The 17,981-nt window shown below is 41.6% G+C and overlaps 1 protein-coding gene across 1 annotated transcript in view; it reads left to right on the top strand.

Moving 5' to 3' along the window:
- Positions 1 to 17,981, top strand: part of aqr (aquarius intron-binding spliceosomal factor) — a 102,874-nt gene that overhangs the window by 21,569 nt on the left and 63,324 nt on the right. Inside the window, 5 exon segments of the mRNA XM_034195288.1 lie at positions 573 to 686; positions 820 to 923; positions 13,067 to 13,169; positions 16,153 to 16,273; positions 17,447 to 17,588. Of these exon segments, the coding sequence (XP_034051179.1) occupies positions 573 to 686; positions 820 to 923; positions 13,067 to 13,169; positions 16,153 to 16,273; positions 17,447 to 17,588 (584 nt within the window).

Genomic DNA, 17,981 nt, shown 5'->3' with positions numbered 1-17,981 from the left:
GACAGCTTCCTCTGGCTTACTCCTTTACCATATCTCTGTTTCTTAATGATTGATTTAACTGAGTTCCACATGATATTTAGTTACCTGAAATTTTATTTTTAATCACCTTTTTACTGAATTGCCAAGTGGTTTTTTTTTTGGGGGGGGGGGGGGGGTCTGCATGGTGTAGGCATTGCCACAATAGTGACTTATCACAGTTTAGACCATCCAAACACAGGTGTAGTTAGTTATACAACAATCATGGAAACTGTAACTAAACACAGATGATCTCCAGTTCACATATTATGTGAGTTTCCGGATGTACTAAAATCTATTAAAGGGATTAGTTCTGCTATAATTGGCAAATAATTATGTATATCTTTTGTGTCATATATTCTGCAATTTGTATATAATTCAGATCGTATTCTCTTTAAAATGATTGTCTGAACATTATTTTCTGTGTCATAAAACAATAAAAATATTTGAAAGTCCAGGGGTGGAGAATATGTTTTGTACGCACCGTACACAATGTTCAAAATGACCTTAGCTGTCTTTCTTATATTTGGTTTTGACATGGTTATGCATTTCTGTAGTTACTGGACATGCTGAAGTTCTACACAGGGTTTGAGATCAATGACCAGACAGGCAATGCCCTAACACAGAAGGAGATGACCACCTTACACTATGACAAAATCACATCCCTGCAGGTAATACTTCATGGTTCTAGGTGTATGCTTACACTTATTGAAGTACTTGTACTGCTTGTGGAAATTGTACTATTACACAGTGATTTATTTGTTTATTTTTAACAGTGAATTATTTTTTCTTTTTTTTCCTCAGAGGGCAGCCTTTTCACATTTTCCAGAGCTGAATGACTTTGCCTTGTCCAATGTAGCAGCAGTGGATACTCGAGACTCCTTGACCAAACAATTTGGGCATCTCAGGTAAATGAAATCATGGACTGTTTTGAGAGGTGACAAGTGCACTAAAGATTTCTAGGTTTTTACATGGAGGCATAGTGTTGCATGTTGTGTTGTTGGAATTCTGAATTACATAACATAATGATAATACATTAATGACACAGCACTTTCAAAAAAGAAATCAGAGTCCTTATCTGAAATTACAAATGTGTTCAGTAAGCACTGACAATAATTATAAAAACAAATGATAATAAAATAAATGCCTCTGCTAATCATAGATGACTGAATATGGGTTTGTTTTTAGTTCACATTTAAAAGCTTCAATAGAATCAGTCTCATGCCAGCAGCAAATTAATCCAAAAAATTTTGGTACATCATGCCAACAACAAATTAATCCAAAAAATTTTGGTACGGAAAACAAAAGCTCTATAGCCTGCTGAATTTCTTCACTGTAGGAACACAGAGGAAGCTTGAATTCTGAGACTGAAGGACATATCAATCAATCAATCAATTTTATTTATATAGCGCCAAATCACAACAAACAGTTGCCCCAAGGCGCTTTATATTGTAAGGCAAGGCCATACAATAATTACGTAAAAACCCCAACGGTCAAAACGACCCCCTGTGAGCAAGCACTTGGCGACAGTGGGAAGGAAAAACTCCCTTTTAACAGGAAGAAACCTCCAGCAGAACCAGGCTCAGGGAGGGGCAGTCTTCTGCTGGGACTGGTTGGGGCTGAGGGAGAGAACCAGGAAAAAGACATGCTGTGGAGGGGAGCAGAGATAAATCACTAATGATTAAATGCAGAGTGGTGCATACAGAGCAAAAAGAGAAAGAAACACTCAGTGCATCATGGGAACCCCCCAGCAGTCTAAGTCTATAGCAGCATAACTAAGGGATGGTTCAGGGTCACCTGATCCAGCCCTAACTATAAGCTTTAGCAAAAAGGAAAATTTTAAGCCTAATCTTAAAAGTAGAGAGGGTGTCTGTCTCCCTGATCTGAATTGGGAGCTGGTTCCACAGGAGAGGAGCCTGAAAGCTGAAGACTCTGCCTCCTATTCTACTCTTACAAACCCTAGGAACTACAAGTAAGCCTGCAGTCTGAGAGCGAAGCGCTCTATTGGGGTGATATTGTACTATGAGGTCCCTAAGATAAGATGGGACCTGATTATTCAAAACCTTATAAGTAAGAAGAAGAATTTTAAATTCTATTCTAGAATTAACAGGAAGCCAATGAAGAGAGGCCAATATGGGTGAGATATGCTCTCTCCTTCTAGTCCCTGTCAGTACTCTAGCTGCAGCATTTTGAATTAACTGAAGGCTTTTCAGGGAACTTTTAGGACAACCTGATAATAATGAATTACAATAGTCCAGCCTAGAGGAAATAAATGCATGAATTAGTTTTTCAGCATCACTCTGAGACAAGACCTTTCTAATTTTAGAGATATTGCGTAAATGCAAAAAAGCAGTCCTACATATTTGTTTAATATGCGCATTGAATGACATATCCTGATCAAAAATGACTCCAAGATTTCTTACAGTATTACTAGAGGTCAGGGTAATGCCATCCAGAGTAAGGATCTGGTTAGACACCATGTTTCTAAGATTTGTGGGGCCAAGTACAATAACTTCAGTTTTATCTGAGTTTAAAAGCAGGAAATTAGAGGTCATCCATGTCTTTATGTCTGTAAAGACATGGATGACCTCTGTACAGACAATCCTGCCACTGCAGGATCCTGGCACAAAAGGTTTAATGTGTCCTGTAAGATGAGCATGCACACACTTCTTTGCTATTTTATGTCATCAACATAATCTTAAAAACTACTCTTGCAGTCATCATTGTAATCCAATGAGTCTTAATTAAACACAACTCTGTCTCGCTGGACTAATGCCAGGCTTTGAGTTTCTGTTTTCTTGAAGTTTAAACATAGAAAACTAGAAGATATCCACCTCTTTACTGCAACCAGAAATGCTGCCAATTTGACAATATGAGAAAACCCACCAACATAAATAGTCACGTAAAGCTGCATGTCATCACCGTAACAGTCATTCTGTCTGACCAAGAGATCCGAGATGAAGAGAGAATAGTAGCGCCTGGAGGTATGCCATACTTCACTATGAAAAATTCAGATTTAGTGTTGTTATAAAGAAAACACTACAACCAACCTGACAAAATCTCAGCCATGTGAGTATGAGATCAAAAATGCCAATAAAGGGAAAAAAGGTTTTTTTTTCTTCATATTGCCCATCAGTAATAAGTTGCCTTGTGAGAGGGGCAGCACAGCAGCTTAGTGGTTCATGCTGTTTCCTCACAGTTGATTGGTTGATTGATTGATTTAGAAATTCCATATAAAACATACAACAGAAAAACATGTTAAAACATCTGCCTAATACATTTCATGGAATTTCAAGGATAACACAGAAAAGTCAAACGACTTATTTCCATTGTGGTCCTTACATAAAACAACACAATAGGCTACAAAGATAAAATCTAGATAGATAAATATAAAGTAATAAAACCACTAAAAGAATAATTTAAAAAAAAAACTAAGAAACAAATAAAATAATACACAGTTATACCTACAAGTTGTCTAGACTGAGTTTCTAAAACACTGTAGAGCAAAAATGACTTGACCATTCTCTTAAAACAGTTAAGATTAGTGAGAAGGTCCCAGGGTAGTTTCCATCTGGTACTCTCTGTGTGGAGTTTGCATCTTCTCCCTGTGTTGCTTGCGTGGGTTCCTACCAGGGTCTCTGGCTTCCTCCCACTTTCAAAGACATGGAGGTCAGGTGAATTGGTGATTCTAAATTGACTGTAGGGGTGAGTGAGTGTGTCAGTGTATTTGTCTGTCTATGTGCCTCGATGCTGTCATAGCCTCCTAGTCTGCACAGGGTGCACCCCACCTCTTTCCCAATAACAGATTGAATGAGCTCCAGTTCCTCTTTTAACTTTAACTGGAATAAGTAGGCTTAGGAAATGGATGTATAACTTGTCAGAAAAGCCTCTGACCGTATGCTGAGATTGTTCTCATCACCAATAAAAACCATTTGGTCGAGGTTCCAGTTGACCCACAGGCTCATCTCTTGTGGCCCTAAATTGCACTATAGTGTTATCACCGTTGCTGCCTCACTTCCCTGCTAAATGGCAGACACTGGGCCCTTAGACAGGCAGCTGGTAGCAGCCAGAGAGGGACACACGCCTCATTAATTTAATCGATTTGCAATGGCTTGAGAATAAATTCCTTGAGCAGCTGTGTTTGTCAGATCATATTAGCTTGCCAAAGAGCTTAAAGCACCCATTTGAGGAACTGGCTTGTGTATTTTTTGTATTTTAACACACATGTACACACATGCATTAAAGAAATAATTTATGATAATTTGTAATTACTCCAGGATGTCCAGTCTTTCTAGAATTTGAGGTTTAGAGAGAGAGTCTGCACTGTGTTGAGGTGTTTTGAGGATGTTAAACTCTTTGATCTGTCACATACTGTGTGTGACTGAATGTTTATTATTTAGTTGCTTGTGATGACTTTGTCACATTTGGGTGCAAATGATGTGTTTGAACACCGAAAGTTTCATCTTTATCTGTGACTCTCAATCCCTCAACTCTTTCTGCCTCCTGCAGTGGATTATAAATGCTTAATTCGGATATTAAGTTTCTTTGAAGCAGGCAGTTGGTTGTGAGCCATGCTGAGCTGACTCAGGGTGAAGATTTAACTGAACCATCTCGCATACTCATTTCTTGGGAAGCTTTTCACAAAATCACATTTTCAGAGAAATATGATTTTTGAATATAGAAGGAAGTGCATTATTTGCCACTTTACAACTGTCACCGAAGCAGCTCTTGGATAACTCCAAATATGCTGATCAGATTTATCAAGGCAATTTTCATGCAAGCAACTCTTGCTAATGCCAGTTTATTCCAGCTGTGCTGCCCACAGGCTAAGATCCCAGTCACCCACCATTCTGAATTTATCAAAGTCGCACAAACAAACAAACACAGCATTAGTACATAGCATTTTCACACATGTATGTATTTAGTCTCTCTCTCTGTGTTATCCCAAGTGGCTGCATTCTTTTCTGAATGCAGCCATCTGCGATCACACTGAGTTCTCCATTTTTATATGTCACACTTCTGTGGGTCAAAGCTGTTGACACATGAATGTCCGCTGCTGCTGAAACTTTTTCACACTTGATGCTCAAAGTCACGCTTCTGTAAACTGCTGCCTGGTTTGCACAAACTGGGGCACACATATATATATATATATATATATATATATATATATATATATATATATATATATATAAAACACAATTTCTTACAAAATTTAGCTCTATTAAGTTCTACCAACTTTACACTGGACCGTTCCTTTGCATGAAACAACCTGAGAAATATTTATGCATTAAACATTGAGTATTAGACAGTATAGAATGCTATCAATTTACATTTGTCATATTTACAACATTCATAACCCATGAATTAGCACCCTGATTGTGTCTGACATGTCTGTTTTTTTTTTTTGTTGTTTTTTTTTATTCCCCCATTCAATAATTTGAATTAGCCAGTGAGCTCTCTGCAGTGTTTTTTGGTTCAAAAACAATAATGCCCTGATTACATGAATTTTGTCTTAACGGAAAAGATGACCCCCAAAACATAAAAACAGATACTAGGTAGAAAAATGACTCCTTTAAGAAATGTTAAGCACCTCAGAGGAGATATTTTAAAAGTATCTATATTCAGCTTTCTACCAACAGAGCCCATGTAAAAGAATTGGATTTTTGTGTGTATGTGTTTAAAATGTACTAAAAGACGGCTCATGATTGACTTATAAACTTGTGTTCCAAAACTACCTCCCGTTACCTCAGTTGTCAGCCATGAACTGGTCCAGTCATCTTTGTGGCTCATAGTGAGCTGTTTTTTTTGCTCAGCGAAGAAATGTCCACATGACCTATACTGGGGTCATCCACTGGGCTGCCAAACTGCAGCATTGGCAGAATTGCCTCCCCGCTGCTCAAGCACAGCATCATAAGTAGCAATATGCATGCGCGTGCACAGAGATGGCAGGTCAGTGCCTCATGTAGCTGTCAGGGCTGTCACAGTGTGTCCAGTTTATGCCCTCCTTTATGTTCCAAACCCTGTCTGCATCACAGTGTGTCAACCTGATTAGAAACCAGTCTGTATGCAGAGGGCTTTTGATTTTCATAATCCCATTGCATCAGTGCACCCCAGCCCCTTAACACGCATGCTGACAGAGCAAGCGAGCACAAAAAAAAAAACACTCTGTGCCGCAGTGCTAACAAGCACAAAGAATTAGATAAGGCTGCACATCTTCATGCACATTGTGGTGGCACTGTTTGAAAAATTTTTCTCACAGGCAGAGTTCAGCTCCCCTGTACAATGGGATAGTGGGCCTAAATTAAGAAAAAATTTGTGAGACTTGAAAGCCTAGTTTTTTATTTTTATTTTTATTTTTTTTAACATTTATCTTTTTTTATTTATACCAAAACAAAATTCAACACATTCAGGCATATAATCATCAAAGGAACAAGAGCAACTAAAGTTAGAAAAAAGCAAACATGCCACAACTCAAACATCCCAACATATCAAACACAGGCCCCAGGAAACAATAAAAAAAAAAATTTAAATAAAAAATAGGCTTCCAATTCTCATTTTTTTCTTTCTTGGGTGGCTTTGAGAATAAAGTTGAAATCTTGGCAATAAACTGCCTTAGCAGTTAGCACTTTTGGAACTCAGCTACATGGAGTGTGCAGACAGTACATTCTGAGTGCCATGTCTCAAGCCTGGATAAATGAGGTGGGTAGAAGGAGGCAGGGCGTTCCCCGTAAATTTTAGTAAAGTCTCGGTTGACAGATAAGACCAGCCAGGAGGCTTCACGAACTATGATGTTTGCAGATGACATTATTATGTGTAGTGTGAGGAGAAAGCAGCTTGAGATGAGCCTGGAGAGGTGCAGATATGCTGTGGAAGGAAGGGGGTGAAAATCAGTAGGAGTAGCACTAAATTTCTGATTTATGCTTCTCTGTCTTTGCAGCACTGTAGGGACGCAGAACACTCTGCATGGCTGCATACCCTCTCCATAGCATGACGTGCACCTCCTAAAAATTGAAACTACATGTCAAAACAACAGAGACTGCAAGGGCTGTGACTAGTCACTTTTCCAGTTTCACTCCTTCCTTTCCCAACATATTTAAAAGATTTTGCAGTGCCTACACTGATTACATTTCGATCATGGATCAAATAGAGGAACATTTGTCAGAAAAGTCTGCAAATATGACCATCTCCACAACATGGAGTTGAAAACTACACTCAACAAAAATATAAACGCAACACTTTTGGTTTTGCTCCCATTTTGTATGAAATGAACTCAAAGATCTAAAACTTTTTCCACATACACAATATCACCATTTCCCTCAAATATTGTTCACAAACCAGTCTAAATCTGTGATAGTGAGCACTTCTCCTTTGCTGAGATAATCCATCCCACCTCACAGGTGTGCCATATCAAGATGCTGATTAGACACCATGATTAGTACACAGGTGTGCCTCAGACTGCCCACAATAAAAGGCCACTCTGAAAGGTGCAGTTTTATCACACAACACAATGCCACAGATGTCGCAAGATTTGAGGGAGCGTGCAATTGGCATGCTGACAGCAGGAATGTCAACCAGAGCTGTTGCTTGTGTATTGAATGTTCATTTCTCTACCATAAGCCATCTCCAAAGGCGTTTCAGAGAATTTGGCAGTACATCCAACCAGCCTCACAACCGCAGACCACGTGTAACCACACCAGCCCAGGACCTCCACATCCAGCATGTTCACCTCCAAGATCGTCTGAGACCAGCCACTCGGACAGCTGCTGAAACAATCGGTTTGCATAACCAAAGAATTTCTGCACAAACTGTCAGAAACCGTCTCAGGGAAGCTCATCTGCATGCTCGTCGTCCTCATCGGGGGTCTCGACCTGACTCCAGTTCGTCAGTTCTCTTCACGGATGAATCCCAGTTCACACTGTCCAGGGCAGATGGCAGACAGCGTGTGTGGCGTCGTGTGGGTGAGCGGTTTTCTGATGTCAATGTTGTGGATCGAGTGGCCCATGGTGGCGGTGGGATTATGGTATGGGCAGGCGTCTGTTATGGACAAAGAACACAGGTGCATTTTATTGATGGCATTTTGAATGCACTGAGATACTGTGACAAGATCCTGAGGCCCATTGTTGTGCCATACATCCAAGAACATCACCTCATGTTGCAGCAGGATAATGCACGGCCCCATGTTGCAAGGATCTGTACACAAATCTTGGAAGCTGAAAATGTCCCAGTTCTTGCATGGCCGGCATACTCACCGGACATGTCACCCATTGAGCATGTTTGGGATGCTCTGGACCGGCGTATACGACAGCGTGTACCAGTTCCTGCCAATATCCAGCAACTTCGCAGAGCCATTGAAGAGGAGTGGACCAACATTCCACAGGCCACAATTGACAACCTGATCAACTCTATGCGAAGGAGATGTGTTGCACTGCATGAGGCAAATGGTGGTCACACCAGATACTGACTGGTATCCCCCCCCAATAAAACAAAACTGCACCTTTCAGAGTGGCCTTTTATTGTGGACAGTCTAAGGCACACCTGTGCACTAATCATGGTGTCTAATCAGCATCTTGATATGGCACACCTGTGAGGTGGGATGGATTATTTCAGCAAAGGAGAAGTGCTCACTATCATAGATTTAGACTGGTTTGTGAACAATATTTGAGGGAAATGGTGATATTGTGTATGTGGAAAAAGTTTTAAATCTTTGAGTTCATCTCATACAAAATGGGAGCAAAACCAAAAGTGTTGCGTTTATATTTTTGTTGAGTGTACAAAGACGCTCAAATGACCTGGAGTTCATGGAGAGAAATTTCACGTAACGTTGGTTCAGAGGTTTCTGATTGTATAAAGAAGTGGAGCTCATTGAGGTACAAATTAGACCAGAGAACGGAAAAAAGAAAGACCAGGAACAGTGGCTGTGCAGACAGGAAGAAAGTGGCCCCCAGTCCCCCGGCCTATGGGCTTCAGCCCTGCGAGCCTCGCACTTTGTCCCCCCCCCATTTCTAGTTCTAAATTGCGCCCTTGCAGCCAAAAGTGCTAGTAGTTTGCAACTTGATTAATTGCTTCAATCAGTCTTGTACTGTGACACATAACCAGTGATTTCAGTCTGCGCCATTGCAGTTACCTCTTCCACGGTTTCTGAACAGACTGACAAAATCTCAGTGTCCTAATACGTTGTACCACATTGTTTATGTGTTAAAGGATAAATCGCCCAATTCTGAAGAGCAATTTCACTAATTAATTTACACGAGATACTTTAGACACATCCTTCTATGTCCATTTTAATCTTGAAATTTTAAGATTATTATTGTTGCCATACGGTCAGAATGGTATTTCAACTTTATAGTTATTTTAACTTTATTCTTGAAATGGCAAAATTTACGAAAAAAAAAAAGAAAATGAATAAAGCAGAAGTGAACATGTTTACAGTCTGATTAAAAAAAACAGTTTTGGTCTCTATATATTTTTCTCCTCAATGACAATGGTGAATTTTTTTTCTCACGTCTTAGTTTAAGATATTTTAAGCAATAACGTTCTTTATAATTAGGCACGTTGTCACTTTGATTGGCAGTGGCTGAGCCGAGCTCGGTCTCTCTGCGTGACTGTGTCCGCTCGATACGGCTGTTAGCTCTTGTGGAGGGCTGTGTGTCATTTGAAGTATTTTATTACAAACATCTAGAATAATATGGCATGCTGTGTGGTGAAACATCCTAAAGGATAATGTAAGACATCCCTGCGGCAATATTGGTGCTGAGTGAAATTCTCCTTTTATTTAATGTTGTATGCTAATGGTGTTAACACTTCAGCAGCTGTTGGTACCCTGATCTGTTGCGTCCTTTTAATGCACCATTACTCAGAAAGTAAACTTCTCATTATAATCTTTAATGCCCACACCAAACCAAACCATTAAGAGCACTGCTGCGCAGTCCCCAAAGATATGTTGTAATCAACACCTTAGCTGAGGTTAGCCTGTTAGCTTAGCTGGTTCAGACTTGAAGATAGCGGCACGGTCAGGCTTCTTTTATCACACACTGAGCCACATACACTCCACCTTTTTATGCATTAATGAGCTCATCATGACATAGCTACAATATCAGTGCTGCCGCTGGTGCAAACATTGCGACGCCCAGACATATTGGCTGTTCTGGGTCTCTTTAGAAAACCGATGGGTGATGTTCCACAGGTTTTGTCCAGTATATCTACGGTCTATGATTGCACAGCAAAGTGAACGTGTGTGCGTGCGTGCATGTGTGCGAGTGTGTGTGTGTGTGTGTATATATGTATATATATATATATATATATATATATATATATATATATATATATATATATATATATATATCGTCGCATTGCTTATTGTTCCCCAGCTCAGTCGCCAAGTGTTGGAGTTCACTCCAGTGAACGAGAGGGTCACGTCCCTACGCCTTCGGGTCGGGGACAGGTCTCTCACCGTTGTCTCAGCCTATGGGCCGAGCAGCAGTACAGAGTACCCGACCTTCCTGGAGTCCCTGGGAGGGGTACTAGATAGCGCTCAGACTGGGGACTCCATTGTTCTCCTGGGGGATTTCAACGCCCACGTGGGTGGCGACAGTGAGACCTGGAGGGGGGTGATCGGGAAGCACGGCCTGTTCAGTTGTTGGACTTCTGTGCTAGCCACAGTTTGTCCATCACGAACACCATGTTCGAGCACAAGGGTGTCCATAAGTGCACGTGGCACCAGGACACCCTGAGCCGGAGGTCGATGATCGACTTTATAGTCATATCATCTGACCTTCAGCCACGTGTCTCGGACACTTGAGTGAAGAGAGGGGCAGAGCTGTCGACTGATCACCACCTGGTGGTGAGTTGGATCCGCTGGGAGGGTAGGAAGCCGGTCAGACCTGGCAGGCCAAGTGTGCCGCAGCCCGTGCAGTCGCAGAGGCAAAAACTCGGGTCTGGGAGGAGTTCGGGGAGGCTATGGAGGAGGACTATCGGTCGGCCTCGAAGAGATTCTGGCAAACCGTCCGACGCCTCAGGAGGCGGAAGCAGCTCTCCACCAGCACTGTTTATGGTGCGGGTGGGGAGCTGTTGACCCTGACTGGGGATGTTGTCGGTCGGTGGAAGGAGTACTTCAAGGATTTCCTCAATCTCATCGTCACGTCTTCCGAAGAGGAAGCAGAGACTGGGGACTCAGAGGCGGACTCATCCATTACCCAGGCCGATGTCACCGAGGTAGTTAGAAAGCTCCTCGGTGGCAAGGCTCCTGGGGTGAATTAAATCCATCCTGAGTACCTTAAGTCTCTGGATGTTGTGGGGCTGTCTTGGCTGACACACCTCTGCAACATCGCGTGGCGATCGGGGACAGTGCTTCTGGATTGGCAGACCGGGGTGGTGGTCCCTCTGTTTAAGAACGAGGACCGGAGGGTGTGTTCCAACTATAGGGGGATCACACTCCTCAGCCTCCCCGGTAAGGTCTATTCCAGAGTACCGGAGAGGAGAATTCGACCGATGGTCGAACCTCGGATTCAGGAGGAGCAGTGTGGTTTTCATCCTGGTCGCGGCACACTGGACCAGCTCTACACGCTCCATCGGGTGCTCGAGGGTTCATGGGAGTTTGCCCAACCAGTCCACATGTGTTTTGTGGACCTGGAGAAGGCGTTCGACCGTGTCCCTCGGTGCACCCTGTGGGGAGTGCTCCGGGAGTACGGGGTCCGGGGTCCTTTGCTAAGGGCTATCCGGTCCCTGTACGACCGCAGCAGGAGCTTGGTTCGCATTGCCGGTAGTAAGTCAAACCTGTTTCCAGTGCACGTTGGCCTCCGCCAGGGCTGCCCTTTGTCACCGGTTCTGTTCATTATTTTTATGGACAGAATTTCTAGGCGCAGCCAGGGTGTACAGGGGGTCTGGTTTGGGAACCACAGAATCTCATCTCTGCTGTTTGCAGACGATGTGGTTCTGTTGGCTTCATCAAATCAGGACCTTCAGCGTGCACTGGGGCGGTTTGCAGCCGAGTGTGAAGCGTCCGGGATGAAAATCAGCACCTCCCAATCCGAGGCCATGGTTCTCGACCGGAAAAAGGTGCTTTGCCCTCTTCAGGTCGGTGGAGTGTCCTTGCCTCAAGTGGAGGAGTTTAAGTATCTCGGGGTCTTGTTCACGAGTGAGGGATGGATGGAGCGTGAGATCGATAGACGGATCGGTGCAGCATCTGCAGTGATGCGTTCGCTGTATCGTACCGTCGTGGTGAAGAGAGAGCTGAGTAGGGGGGCAAAGCTCTCGATTTACCGATCGATCTGCGTTCCGATCCTCACCTATGGTCATGAGATTTGGCTCATGACCGAAAGAACGAGATCGCGAGTACAAGCGGCCGAGATGAGTTTCCTCCGCAGGGTGGCTGGGCGCTCCCTTAGAGATAGGGTGAGGAGCTCGGTCACTCGGGAGGAGCTCGGAGTCGAGCCGCTGCTCCTCCACGTCGGAAGGAGTCAGTTGAGGTGGCTCGGGCATCTTTTCCGGATGCCCCCTGGACACCTCGCTGGAGAGGTGTTCCGGGCACGTCCCACTGGGAGGAGGCCCCGGGGAAGACCCAGGACACGCTGGAGGGACTACATCTCTCGGCTGGCTTGGGAACACCTTGGGGTTCCCCCGGAGGAGCTGGGAGAGGTGTCTGTGGATCGGGAGGTTTTGCTTGAGCTGCTGCCCCCGCGACCCGACTCCGGATAAAGCGGAAGAAAATGGATGGATGATGGATATATATATATATATATATATATATATATATATATATATATATAGATATATATATATATAGATATATATAGATGAAAGAGAGCATCATATTTTCTTTGTTCAAAACTTGTCTTTGACCTTTTTGGAATTACAGAATCATGATCTTTTTTTGTAATTACTCCTTGTCTGCTGCATATTGTCATCCCTTTCCTGGATACGACTTTCTGATACATATTTATTATTAATAAAAGGATAAATGTTAAACATGAAGTTGTTCATTCTTTTAGTTTCTCTCCATATCATATTTGCATATTTTTCTCATTCATTGCTCACTTCTTATCTTTCTCTGCAGCCCCAACACTCTTCACCGGGTGGCCTCGTATCTGTGTCTGTTACCAGAGCTGGCTGAAGGGCAGGGCACTACCTATGAGAAGGAGGTTCTTCTGGAACTGCTGGTATGTGCAGTTTTTGGTTATGATGTTTTATCTGACACTGAACTTATGGAAGAGTATATTTTTGAGCTAATCCAGTGTTTTTAATTTATGGTGCATCCAGAAAGTATTCACAGAGTATTGATTTTTTTTTTTTTTTTTCCCAGCGTATTCATTTTTTCCCTCAAAACTCTACTCATAACACCTCATAATAACAACGTGAAAGAAGTTTGTTTTGTTTTTTTTTGTTGTTTTTTTTTTTATTATTGTTGCAAATTTATTAAAAAATGAAAAGCTAAGAAGTCTCATGTACCTAAGTATTCACACCCTTTGTGAAATACTTTGTTGATGCACCTTTGGCAGCAATTACAGCCTCAGGTCTTCTTGAATATGATACTTCAAGTTTGGCACACCCATCTTTGGACAATTTTGCCCATTCCTCTGCAGCACCTCTCAAGCTCCATCAGGTTGGATGGGGAGTGTCGGTGCACAGCCATTTTCAGATCTCTCCAGGGATGTTCAGTCAGATTCAGGTCTGGGCTCTGGCTGGGCCACTCAAGGACATTCACAGAGTTGTCCTGAAGCCACTCCTCTGATATCTTGGCTGTGTGCTTAGGGTCATTGTCCTGCTAAAGATAAACCGTTTGCCCCAATCTGAGGTCAAGAGAGCTCTGGAGCAGGTTTTCATCCTGGATGTCTCTGTACATTGCTGCATTAATCTTTCCCTCGATCCTGACTGGTCTCCCAGTTCCTGCTGCTGAAAAACATCCCCACAGCATGATGCTGCCACCACCATACTTCAGTGTAGGGATGGTGCCTGGTTTCCTCCAAACATGACACCTGGCTTTCACACCAAGGAGTTCAATCTTTGTCTCATCAGACAGGAGAATTTTGTTTCTCATGGTCTGAGAGTCCTTCAGGTACCTTTTGGCAAACTCCAGTCAGGCTGCCATGTGCCTTTTACTAAGGAGTGGTTTCCATCTGGCCACTCTACCACACAGGCCTGATTGGTGGATTGCTGCAGAGATGGTTGTCCTTCTGGAAGGTTAAATGTTGGAGCTCTGACAGAGTGACCATCGGGTTCTTAGTCACCTCCCCGACTAAGGCCCTTCTCCCCCAATCGCTCACTTTAGACAGGCTGCCAGCTCTAGAAAAAGACCTGGTGGATCTGAACTTCTTCCATTTATGGGTGATGGAGGCCACTGCGCTCATTGGGACCTTCAAAGCAGCAGAAATGTTTCTGTACCTTTCCTCAGATTTGTGCCAAGAGACAACCCTGTCTCGGAGGTCTATAGACAATTCCTTTGACTTCATGCTTGGTTTGTGCTCTGACATTAATAATTTATTCCAGGTGCCGTATTTTCAGAGTAGACATTGCACATTTTTTTCTGTGCATTGTTGTGCACTTTTTTATTATTGGCATTTATTCTTTCATTATTAAAGTATATTAATTCCTGGGAAAGCCCTATATGAAAAGTTACTATAATTATTATTAATAATAAATGTGTGATTTTTCAGTATGTACATCACACCGGAGCATAAATTGCAGAACCTCCCAAACTGGTTAAAAAACAAACATGATTTGTGTTCCAGAAATGTAGTAATCTTTAATGTCATTGCCCTTCATGAGTTTCATAGGCAAAGTATTAACTTGAAATTTGCATTATTAATTGATGCGAAATTGCAGGTTTAATTATGGGATAATTAAGTAATACTTTGCCAGTATAAAAGAAGTGCAATTGTTATTGTTATACCTCTAAAAACAGTGACTGTGAACAGCTGCTTTATGAGAAAATAACTGATCAGAAAGCATAGCAACCATAGTGAATCTAACTTCATGATATATATATATAGGTTATTAGCGTGTTGCCCATGGGGATCCACGGCCCCTAGATTGAGTAGTGTTTATAAAATAGGCAGCTGACATTTTTCAAGGGTGGTAATAAATTAACCAATGAGTTGGAATGGTGTGAGAGTCCAGAATGTTTTTAGAACCTTAGACCTCAACAAGTTTTAGAAGAGGAGCTCAACCCTTTTATTTCCTGTTGATTATGTAATTTTAATGTTAATTTACTGTCTTAATGTATTTATAAGTTGTTTAGGTTCTTGTTATTATGTACACACTATTATCATTACTGTTATCATCAATATTATTATTTCTATTTTGTCATTTGATTTTTAAATGGACCACAATGGAAATAAGTGTTTTCACTTTCTTTTGCCATCCATGTATTTTTAACGTATTTACAATTATATGCACTTACAATCACGATGTTAATATAAAGATGATTTATTGCCCCCTGCTGGAAAGGTGTGTGAGTCCAAAATGTAATTAGCAATGTTAGTTAATATTCGTAGCTTTTCTAAAACTATTAGTCTTACAAGTGTTAGATTTTGGCACCGTTCATCATTAACCCAAAATACATAAGCTTGCCAAACAGCAAATGGCAACTGATCAAAGTCGCACGCACAAAGAAAACCTGTAAGCAGGGTGTTTTAATTTGACAAAGACTGTGGCTGAAGACATTAAAACCACTAAACATTTCACTCATGGTTCCAACATGAAGCTTAAGTCACTCATGGTCAGAGCAACATGAGACTTATATAAAAAGACAAAGCCAATAGCACTCCAAAAACACAATAAATCAATAACACTAACAACACTGTTAAACTAACATAAAGCACAATAACAACCCTAATTTTATACGGTCTGAAATCTGACACGCTTAACCAATCAGATTCTGGAAAAAATGTAATTGGATTAGAATTTACACATAAATTGGCCAAATAAGGTCTCACTGAAGATTTCTAATGAGGCCACAGATGTTGAAAGGATTTAGCTAAACCACAAATTAGCAGTAGGTAAGCGGTAACAGATTGTGTGACCTGATTTTATTTTCTGATTGGGGGAGATAATCAAGCCCCGGAGTCACATTAACCCTATTCCTCACTCTCCACCGCTTTGTCCTCTCTGTCACTGTCTGTCATTGTCTGACACCTGTTTCAGGTGTCCCGTCATGAGCGCAGAATCTCTCAGATTGAGCAACTTAACCAGATGCCACTTTATCCAACAGAGAAGATAATCTGGGATGAAAACATCGTACCAACTGAGTACTACTCAGGCGAAGGTGCGTGTCTGTGTAAATGCATGCATGAAATGTGTGTGTTTGAGTTAAAACATGATACCAGAGTATATTGGCTAACTGGGCTATGTGTCAACAACTTTACAATACACGGACCACAATGCAGTTGTATGGTAATACACTGCAATACTTTCCAGGGCATTCTGCAAATTTAGAAATGGAACAAAGAGTACAACTTAAACTTCCCTACCAGTGTATTTGAATGGTATTTGCATTGTATAGTTTTGCTTGTATTCTTATTGTATGATTAAACTACAGTGCAGGTATCATAACAGCACATGAAAATAGAGAGCATGCCTTCACGTTGTCATGTATCCTGTGCAAACTGTCATTTGTCAGTGAATTGGGATTACCAAATGCACCGCAGCTCCGTAGTTTTTACTGTAGGGCTAAAATTGAGATTTTTCAATATGTCACAGTTTTTAGTATTGTTCTTTATCTGCATTGTAACTCTCTGTTTTGGTTTTCAAACTGAACTGCACCGCATGTTAGCTTTAAAAGATGAAGTGGCTGCTGCTGTATTTTATTCCATGCTCACCTCTGACATAATACTGGAAGAGACAGATGCAGGGGAGCCAGAGGCAAACAACCTCCTAGCTACATGCATTCTGCTGCTTACCTACAAGGCCTTACCGTCTTGTAGGTGAGACAGGAGGTCATATTGATCACATGGATTTGAGGACAAGTCAAGAACATGTTTAATCTGTTAATTCTGATCATCAGGAAAATTTGTACAATATTGTGAAAAATTATGTCACAATACTCTGTCTGTTCTTTTTTTCCCTTGTTGCACAGCCTTATATGCTAATTTGATTAGCATATAAGTGTCATGCACAAACAGTCATCCTGTTCTGTGGTGTTCACTGACCACTAAACTGTCATCTCTCCTGGGAAACCTCTTTAGCTGGCAAGGACATCTTCAGCTGTAACACACCACCAACCATCAGCATACTGTATTAGTTATGTAGCACAACATTAGTGTTTTCTACATGCATTTTGCTGCTGTTGTGATTGCTGTTGCTGCACATGACCATTCAACCTATTTCTTGTAACTGTTTAGAAAAACAGACTTGAGCCTTAATTCAATGGTTGTATGTATACATTTTATTATCGCTGTGTTTATTTTTTATTTTTCTGTCCATTTTTTCTTCATTCCAGGCTGCCTTGCATTGCCGAAGCTGAATCTCCAGTTCCTCACGCTCCATGACTATCTGCTGAGAAACTTTAACCTTTTCCGATTAGAGTCGACTTATGAGATCAGACAGGACATAGAGGATGTGGTGTGGCGAATGAAACCATGGTGAGATTTCACCACTTCTCTAGGTTGACCCTTGGTCAATCTACAATCATGAAAACTGAATCCTGTGATAGAATATTGCAGTCTAGCAGATCTCATAAATTCCAATGGTAGGGTATTTTGTGTAGTATTTCTAGGTACAATAAGTTTCCAACGTGACTTTTGACTATTTTGCTTGCTTGTCTGTGAGAGGTGGGTGATACAGCCTAAAATGAATGACAATATAGAATAAAAAGTATTGAATAATGATCAGAGGCTGACACCCTTCTTTGACTTTCAGACATGATTGGGCTTGTGTCATTGTGCTCTAGGGAATGCAAATGCAAAATTTTAGGATTTGAAGTAGCATATTAAAAATACGTTAAATCAAAACATGCAGTGCATCTGGAAAGTATT

This window comes from Thalassophryne amazonica, chromosome 19 (assembly GCF_902500255.1).
Source record: "Thalassophryne amazonica chromosome 19, fThaAma1.1, whole genome shotgun sequence".
Classification (NCBI taxonomy): domain Eukaryota; kingdom Metazoa; phylum Chordata; class Actinopteri; order Batrachoidiformes; family Batrachoididae; genus Thalassophryne; species Thalassophryne amazonica.
Note: the sequence above shows the minus strand (reverse complement) of the source record. Positions and strands in the feature narration are given on the sequence as shown.